Source organism: Cystoisospora suis (genome assembly GCF_002600585.1).
Source record: "Cystoisospora suis strain Wien I chromosome Unknown contig_6000, whole genome shotgun sequence".
Taxonomy (NCBI): domain Eukaryota; phylum Apicomplexa; class Conoidasida; order Eucoccidiorida; family Sarcocystidae; genus Cystoisospora; species Cystoisospora suis.
Genome location: NW_027158789.1, coordinates 5,008 through 14,548, shown reverse-complemented (window position 1 = coordinate 14,548; position 9,541 = coordinate 5,008). Strand labels below are relative to the sequence as shown.

The following is a 9,541-nucleotide window of genomic DNA, read 5'->3' as shown; positions in this document are numbered from 1 at the left end:
GCTTTGGCAGCACCCACGGTGCAGAAACATTGTTTCCGGCACCCAAATCGGACGCAGGACCCCACATCTCCCCCGTTAAAAACCCCCCAGTCATCCTCATCATGACTTTACGACTCTCCAGTCAGCCAGCCAGTGCCACAGACCCTGCACGGTAGTCGAGCCAGACCAACATACTCAGTTGCTACCGCGATGTTCATTGCCCACCTCCCTAGGTCGTCATGCCTTGACTGGTGATAGTAGTGGGTGGCCGTTATGATGATGATGATCTGCTCTTCTATAGATGTACGTACAATGAATCTGCGATGCCGGTCATGCATTCCTCATACAACTACACAAGTCTCTAACTCCCCCCACCCCTCCCCCCTTCTTGTTGATGGAAAACTCTCTCGTTTCTTTCCCGCCTTGCACGACCTTCCCCTCCCCCCTGATATAGATCGTGGGCGTCCACCGCTGAATGAGACAGAACAGAAGAAAGAGCACCCGTAAACTTTGAGAAACATGATGTCTGATCGGTTTGTTGCTCTGCGTTTGTCTTTCCTCTTTTCGTATGCGAGATAGAAAGAAATTTGGAAGACCGACATTTTGACCAAGATCGCTTGATACTTCTTTCTCTCCTTCATAACAACAGGTGTCCATACACCTCATGCAACTATCTAGTGCTAGATATCACCTCGAAAAACAAATAGACGTACGTCCTCGTTGCTCTTTTCAGACTCAAGCATTCATGAAAGTTCACATACCCATTGAGAATGACACTGTCAATGACAGACATCGCCCAACCACACCTATGTATGTATGTCCCCTTCTCAAAAATGAAATGACGATGAACCAACGAGTCTCAGTCTATCCACCTCTTGCGCATCATGCCGCCTCTCATCTTCTTCCCTGGAAGCGTTCTGGACAGAACAGAGGTGTCTACTACGATTGATGCGCACTTCGATTCGCGAGGAGACCAACACTGCGAGGGGAAGACATTGTTGTCGGGCGAGAGAGCATAACTCAGGCAGCCCTTCATTTCCGCTGCTTCAGCTTCTCCTTAAGCCTGAGCCACGAGAAGTTTCTCCGTATGGTGTGTGTACTATTACCCCCGCTCCCAGTAGTTGTCGAAGACGCTAGGGTTCCAGCGGACGAGGAATTCTCTAGTCCATACGTTCCTTCCTCGATCCCACCTACACTGCTCACAACCTTGTCCGACGCCTGAAGAACACGAATGACGAGGGGCAAGAAGAAACACATCGATCAACACAACAAACACAACAGGCAGGATGCACCCACCATCAGCGCCGAAACAGGAATCGACGCTAGAGCGGCTATCAAAGAAAACGGGGAGAGGAACGCTTTCACACAACCTCAAACAGCTCTCCCGCAGAACACAAAAAAACCGAAAGATTTCTACAAGCTCGACAGAGACATAGACTCCTGTTCTCCAGACACACTTGTCGGAATCACACCATACCATCCTTCTCTCAGAATGGAGGATGAATTTGGAAAATAGACCTCCGCCTAAGTCTTTCTTGGATGCGAATTCCATGTGGACGTCTGTTGGAATTAACAGAGGAGGAACTACTTGGCCTTTTCGATGTAGATACACTTGTGTGAGACAGGCCGATGAGTGTCCACAGCACGACGAGTGTTCACCGCGTAGAGTATGTCTTAAGCTGAGGAATCAGACGACCAGCCACGACTGTTGACTGGACCTGTGCTATCACAACAGTTAGGGCGCATGGCAGTATTGTGTGAGGAATAAACAAGTCACATCAGTCAAGACAGTATTCATACCCCCATACACATAACAATAGTGACGTGACGCATATTCTCTTATATAGAGAGATGAAGGTATCGCGATATACCAGCGATGTTATCAGGGTCACTACGCACTACATTCCTTCATCCTGACGATCTCTCTAGAATGAGAGACCAAAACAGAAAGAAAGAAAACAAGAACTGCTTTTCTCTTCATCTTACCGAGTTTGCTCGCGGAGAAACCGATTCATCTGACTCCGTTGAAGAGAGAGACGAGACGCTTGAAGGATATGAAGGTGGTGGGCTTAGCGTCAGAGAAGGAGACGATGTACTTCCTGTATCTGTCGGTGTCTGACTGCTTACGGAACATGACGATGTGACTGCTTTTTCACATCCTCCTGAGGACGGCGACGATGACGGTTGAAGTGAATTGGACACATTCCTCTGTATCTACACACACGCCAGTAATAGGGGGGAGGTCCTTTTATCTCCCTAAAAGTGCTGGCAAAACCACAAAGAATGAAATACACGAAGTTCACTACATCATTGTTATACATACGTATGAACCCTTCCGTCGATTCTTTCTTTTGTCTGGCAGTCTACCTAAGAAGATTCAGAGAAGTCTCAGAAGGAGAAATCTCTCTGCCCATGTCCTAGCTCATTTCTCCTGTTGGCCAATGAGCAGGCTCTCTTTGAGATGAACTATGGTGCTGTGTTAGACAAAGGTATGGATACAAACAGAGGAAGATATCCTTTCTTTCTTTAGATCTACGAATGCAAAAGAAGCCTGTAAGTCTTGGTGATACCAAGTCCTTTCTCCACATGTATGTGGGTTAAGAGCTCTGCTTACTTCACTTGCAAGAGCCTGTGAAGGAGATAAAGAGTTTTTGTGTTTGCGTAGAAGATTCGGAGCACTGGAGTTCTTTCTAAAATGAAGAAGCTTCTTCTTCTCTTCAGCCGGTGGAGTCCGTGGGCTTTCTTCTCCCCCTTCTACTACCGTCTCTTCTTCCTCTTCATCGACGGCTTCTTGCCACTTCAACGTCCCTGTCCGTTTCATTGCAAACGTCGCGGTATGTTCGGGAACTTCAGGGCACTCGCCGATGTGAAGACTCGAGGTCGAAATACGCGTGCACTATAAGAACGGACAGGAGAAGAAGAAGAAAGACAAGTCATTTCAGAATCAGCGAACGATGGACCCCCCCACAGAAGAGAGAAGACTCACTCCATACATCTTCGTTCTTCATTTTTCCACCGGCTTTATCACATATGAAAGAAAGAGAGACGACTGTCTAACGTTCTTTCTCTTCTTTCCATCCTATTTCAGTTCCTCATTACTCTTACTACTACCAAGACCACCGCCTCCAATACATGGCGGTAGACGAGAAGCACCAGAGAAAAACCAAAAGTCTTTCATACAGGAGATCATGAACTACGATATGCCTCTAAAGGCCAGACCTAACACGTGAGAAACACGTCTTCTGATCACGAGGTGTGAGACAGTGAGAACTGCAACAGAGGAGACGTCACTCCGTCCCTTCCACAGAAGAACTCTTCACTCATTTCCTGCCCTACGCAAGGGATACACTCACCCTAGCTAATCATATATGTCGCATGCAATTGAACATTCCTATATCTCGATGAAGATGATAAGGCATCACGATTTAGAATTCTCTCTATATACCTGAGTACTGTGAGAGAGCGGATGTCTGATTGCCTCAACGAGATCATGAAGTTTTTCAGGTAAGTGATGGTGATGGTGGTGGGAGTCTCGATGTGAAGACGACGAAGAAGCGCCTCCTTGTCCAAGGCCAGCAGCACCGCCATTGTTAAGTTTCTCTTGCATCTCTAGCTGTCGGGCTATCTGATGGCTTAACGATTGAGGGGGAGTACTCGACGAGTTCCGTCGCGCCCGTGGATGACACGACTGGTGGTTTGAGCTTAAAATTCCTACCACGTCATACAACGAGGAAAGAACAAGTCAGCGGGATCAAGACAAAGAGCTTCCACACTATAACAACTTTACCCATTGTCCCTGTGAGGTCAATAGATCTTGTGTAGAAGGGCGAGGGGGAAGGTGAACAAAGAACCTGACAGGAAAAAAGGTACTCCCTCCTGTCAACACGGCAAGATATATATAGACTTCAGTCCAATGCTCGTTCACGAGGCTCCCTCCGTTTCTCGGCATATGACCACAATACCTAAGGATGCCCCGAAACCCTACTCAATACTCCTTCAGGCACACATCCCATCACAAGAGATCATCCATCACCCGCACATCTGCCCAGATATGGATTAAGATACATGAATGAACAAAGCTCTCTCCTTCTCCCTCTTTCCCCTATCCACGAGAAAGCGAACTAACCACGAGGGAGGGCAGTACGCCACGTAACTGCATTCAGCCGATGAGCAACGAATCTACCCTACTACTCGAGACTTACTCGGGGGGGTACTTCGACACTGAGCTGTCGCCAGCTGTGCCAACGACGAGCTGTACGAGCCTCCCACCACCGCACACCGAGGAGCCGTCCGACCAGCTACATTTCTCTGATAGTGCTGAGGCACCGGATGGCCTGGTCGATGGCCTCCGTAGTATCGCTGGTGCCCGTTCTGATACGACGTATAATAGATTTGCATCGACATGGTCGTTGTTGTATCGGTGGAAGAGGAAAGAAGAGGAAAAGAAAGAGAAACAATCTCTCTCTCTCTCGGATTGAAGGACGTGGTCACCACGCAAACGCGCGACGCGAGAACCCGAGAAAAAATACAATCGGCCGCCTATCTCTCAGTAAATCTCTCCTCAGCTTTGAAAAAGAATGAAGAATGTGAAGACGTGACAAGAGGGCTACAAAGATGAATGGAAGCCCGCACAGCAGTATGTGACAACCACACTAGAAAAGTCGCGAACACACCCTACAAGCTAAATGACGTCTTCAAGTCCAACTCTACAACGACGATAATGAAGGGAGTCGTCATGTGTGTGTGTCTTGAGAAAGACAGGAAAGAAAAAAAAGATCGATGAAGCTGGAAAGAGAGAATGAAAAAGAAGAGATACAAGTCAAGCACGGCGGCGAGGACAGGGCGTTTGATTGCGTTCTGCTGTCGAGACAACGTTCGAATCCAAGGTCACCTTTAAACTCTCCTCCCTTTCAGGGCGTGGAATCGTAACAGGACACCTAGTGACACTACTCGATAGCAGCCTATTTATCTCTAGTCTCTTCCCACCCGTTTGAGACGCACGGTGAAGATATCGCTGCTTCTTGATGCCATATCGCCTCAGCCGTAAGGAAAGACAACTCTTCCTTGTTGGACACCAAGCTGTTGTATTCCCTCCATCACACCATAGCCGTACAAAGAGAGATGAATGGCTTTCCGTCGAAGATTCTTCAGGGAACCGAAGAAGAGAGCCTCACGAACACTTCGCAGTCTTGCAATTCAGACGTCGAGTATACGGTTGAAAATGATTCGTCGATCTCGATCCAGTCGTCTTAAAAAAGAAGAAACCGTCCTGTGGAATAGTGGTCCTCCTATAGTAACAACAGTAGTAGCAGTTGTTAGAGATGGGCCACGAAACAACTGGTAAGAGGGTTCAGGTGGAATTCGAATCCGAAAGGAATGCTGACTGGTCACAGTCGTCCTCATGCATTGAGATAGTGGATGAAATCCATCCAGGTGTATGTATTATTAGGTACACACATACACCTCCTACAAGCACCCGACGAAGCAACGGAAGGCGAAACGAGGGAAGAGGAGAAAAAAGATGATCCTGTCTCGTCTCGTGTCGTCTTCGATGGAGGAATTTAACAAGAGAACCGAAAAAACTACGACTCTTGAAAAGAAAGAACCGCACAAGGATGCTTACAGCCAGAGCAAAAAAGCTCACAAAGATTACCACGACAAACGCGCAAGACTCGACTGCACTTTCCGATCTGCACAGATCTCTCTGTATATCTAGATAGCAGCAAGCGGCAGGCAGGGAGGGGGCAAACAACACATAGGTGGTAAGAAGGAGACGCGGAAAAAGGTGGAGAGGGGGGTGGGCGAGGTGAAGACAAAGAACGAAGAAACTGACGTAGAGAGGAATATGAGGCTTTAAAATAAAATCAAGATAAGAATTGATCAATCACTGAATGGAAAAATGCTGAGCAAGAAACAAAGGATGGAAGGTAAGGGAAAACAAACCACCGCAGCACTCTAACGGGGGATATCAATGGCTCTCATCAGGCTGCTTTCTAGCTGATATGACGAAAAAAGGACCCTTCAAACAGACATTCGAAGCGCCATAAGCTTTCTCACAGGCAAAAAAGGATGAATAGCTGAGGAAACAACAACAAAGTGTCTGTAAGCACATGGACATGTGTGAGGGGGGATGGCGACGATTTCTGCCGTAGTCGGTATGCCTGATAATAGTATGCATGCATTCAACAAACGGTTGTCCTGGCTGAATTCACAAGAAGAGCTTCTCAACGGTCGTCGGTTTTTCTTGTCCGTCGGAATTCCGAAGCAGAGAAAAAAAGGATGTTGAAAGGCGACAGAAGAGCCTAGACAGCATCAACATGTATATAGCGTGCTGCAAGGAAAACAAACTTCTGACAACTTTTTTGGATGTGTGTAGGAAAGGGATGATGACGCAGTGGAAGAAGAGGGGACGGGGCGCCTGCTCAGTTGGAATTCACAGCAGCTCAGTTGCTTCTCTTAGTACGTTTCTCAACTCTTTAAACTCTACTTAGTGTAGGTGTCTCCGGGCGACGAAAGGACTGAATAAAATGTCTTCACGGGCTCAACCTCAAGCTAGTTCATATCGTCCTCAAGGGAAACGATCGACCACCACCAACTACTCTCCCTGTAGAAGGATCTTCGAACTACGAAACGTGATCTTCGCGTAACCACCACAAGGAAGCGGTCTCGCAAAAGACGGAGAGGCAGGCGCTGTCTGCCTGAAGAGATCACGTCCCGAAGGATGAAGAATGTGTGCGTATGAAGGGGGGAGAGAAGCAGCTTGAGATAGCTCCAGTCGCATATCGGGCTATTATAAGCACACCCCACCATAGGGGAAAGAGGTACCAGAAGCAGCGGAATGCTGCATTGTGAATCTGAGGGAGGGCTGATGAGAGGATACGAGAATCCCCGACACAGTCACAGTGCGAGACTGAGACTCATATAGAAAGCCCTGCTGGCTACCAAACTTGTCCCGTTCTGGCCCTTCCATGGTACAATCCACAATGTTCGGTGACAGTCTATCCGAAATACCAAGACAGACGAAAGATACTGAACTGCAGCGGCGTTGGCTCTTCCACGGATCGCCTCGCAGTAGCCGTTGAAGGAAATGACAAATAAACTTCTTGCTTCTCGCCCAGCCAGCTCCTCCGATCCCCCTTTGTCAGCCGCCGGTGCTTCTCGCAACGACAGGCCAGGAATGCTCAGGAACCGACTGCACCTCCAGGCGAACCAGGGTCAGCTGGGAGAGGAACACAAGAAACGTTGCCTCCTACTGCGGACTTCGCCTGAAGTGACGAAACCTAAAGAAGAGACTTCGAACCCCAGTCCGACAGGAAAGAAACTCGCATGACAGAACATCCACTGAAAGATGATACCCATACCCACTTTACGGACATCCGGCCAACTGGTAGCGGACAATGAAGCTGCTAAAGATGCTTGCACCCCAGCTGTCTAAGCGGCGCTCTACGGAAAAGGCAACTTACGACAGGCAGTCCCGTGAACGCAACAGGCAAACTCCTTCCGACTCTATTTCAAACGCGGCATCCACTGTCTGTCTTGAAAAAACAACCGCTTTCCGTCATGAGCTGATGAGGCAAAACACCGCCACCGCCACCGCGAGGGTGCGTCGACCTTGTTCGAAGCCCACAGAAGGGAACCAAGTTTCTGCCAATCCCCACCACAATGAACTCACTGTAGAAGCAAGACATGCTCTCCCTAAAAGAGCGGTTCACGACGATGACGAAAGGCAAAGACGAGGCAAATGTCCCAGTAATTGCATTTCTAATATAGACGGCGAAGAAACCAGAGGTCCACGGGGGGTCAGCCGCGCCATGATACGACCCGTGGCATAGTGGTGCGGCTCAATCGTAGCTCCGGGAACACCCCGAAGGTGGCCGGCCACAAGCATCCCCCGACTCCGTTGTCCGACCAGCCTCGATGACGTGGACACGACATTCGCCCATTTGCCGGGCCTCTCCAGCGAGTTCCCAATCAGGTGCTGATCAGTTTCGAATCAAAAGCGACAAGAAAAGCAGAACAGATTACCTGACAAACAACCTCGCAGCATAGGTGTTGAGAAAAAGAAACCAGACCGAGTGACGACCTTCACTTCCGAGAGTAAGAGCCGTCGGGGTTAACCGTACTGGTCAGATGAACGTGGAAAACTGCGAACCACGCTTAGTGTCACTAGAACAAAAGAAGAGCCCCGGGGATGCGGCGAAGAACCGCAACCGCAAAAAGCGGGCATCACGGGCGCCGTTGGACCAACGCGACAAACCTGCAAGCAATCTGAGCGGCCACCCGGCGTAGGGAGGATGACCACGTTTAGTCTTCCCTGTTGAGTAACAGGGTCGTGTCGGATAAGCGAGGTACGCGAGACGCGCCTAGCGGGCGAGTTAGTACAGCGCGACGGCTGCCAGTGAACAACTCTAGTATTGCCATCCTTTCAGCGTTGCGGAGTCAAGAAGGAATTCCAAATCAGGAGTTAGGGAACTCAGAGTCGTCTTCAAAGGCACTCTGGCAGTAAGGTGTGCCGGCTGTACTGGGAACCAGTTCGGTGTTATCCATTGCCAGTGCGTAGCCTCGGGCTAATACATTTCATCTGGATATATACTGCAGCGGCCATTCCTGCGTGAGAGTCCCCGGTCTAGTCAGTGGTGCGGGAAGGCCTGTGCCCGATGGCGGATTTGCAGGGCTCGGGCCTAAGTTCCTGTAACAGCGCCCCGTCGAGCAGAGAGTGCTGTCATAGCCTGTAGTCAGGCGGTAGAAGGACGTGGGAGTTTTTCGCATCGTGAGCCGAGACGGCAGAATGGGGGTTCACACGTGCCTCCGTCAGCATGGATTTGCGTCTGCTGATGAGGACTCCTGGGTGCGGGAAGTTTCAACTCAGGACGTGGACAGACGTGACGGGCACTGCAGACGGCCTGTCGCCAGAGAAGTCCGTCACTCGTTTCAGAAACAAATACGTCTGGCAGCAGTGGTGACCCCTCTTGCAGGGGGGCGCATCAGCCGGTTCCGAGTTGTCTATGCCAACCTGAGGTCCGAGGGGACGGGTGGTTGCTCTACGCTGGTCTTCCCTGCGGACTGTAGTACCTTGGAAAGTCATGTTCGAAGACTGGTGGTCTGGCTATTCAAAGAAGAATGCCAGGAGTTGCCGCCAGCCAGGCGACCTAAAGGGGCACCCCGGGGAACCCTCTGGCGGGCGCGGAAGCTCTGACTGGTACGTGAGTCCGAGCGAAAGAACATAATTTCACCATTGCCCCCTTTCTTTCTACACCCAGCTCGCGAGCACATACAGTTCTGATGCCAGGACCACTTGTGTGCGGATCAGCCAACCTACTTACGATGTGCGAGTACGACTCATTACCTGCCGAGCTGGGCGGCGGCGGTCTCAGAACCGCACTGACGGCGACGGTGTTCGGCTTCACCTGTACAGCCGGGGCGCTGACCGTCTCGTGTCAGGCACCCCGCGTTAGGGCGGTATCTTGTCTCCTTCGAAAGCCACAAAATTCACGGGGCGTCGCTCTACAACAAATTGGTGAACTCAGTTCCCGTTAACGGACTAACCAGTTTCTAGCGCTGA

General features: G+C 49.9%; 1 protein-coding gene across 1 annotated transcript; it reads right to left on the bottom strand.

Moving 5' to 3' along the window:
• Positions 1-69: 69 nt before the first annotated feature.
• CSUI_009763 (uncharacterized protein) lies at positions 70-8,066 on the bottom strand. The gene is made up of 6 exons (XM_068069872.1): positions 4,182-8,066; positions 3,425-3,690; positions 2,594-2,875; positions 1,966-2,193; positions 1,086-1,197; positions 70-450 (listed from the first exon to the last, which is right to left on the bottom strand). The coding sequence occupies exons 1-6, from the start codon at positions 4,381-4,383 to the stop codon at positions 341-343; spliced, it is 1,200 nt and encodes a 399-aa protein (XP_067918153.1). The 5' UTR covers positions 4,384-8,066; the 3' UTR covers positions 70-340.
• Positions 8,067-9,541: the final 1,475 nt, after the last annotated feature.

What these genes read in the sequence shown, in the direction of transcription:
- CSUI_009763 (XM_068069872.1), bottom strand. Translation starts at nt 4,383, where the DNA reads ATGTCGATGCAAATCTATTATACGTCGTATCAGAACGGGCACCAGCGA. An exon ending in CGCTCTCTCACAGTACTCAG is followed by an intron (nt 2,876 to 3,424) that starts GTATATAGAGAG and finishes CCGTTCTTATAG; the next exon opens with TGCACGCGTATTTCGACCTC. An exon ending in TTTCTCCGCGAGCAAACTCG is followed by an intron (nt 1,198 to 1,965) that starts GTAAGATGAAGA and finishes CGTGTTCTTCAG; the next exon opens with GCGTCGGACAAGGTTGTGAG.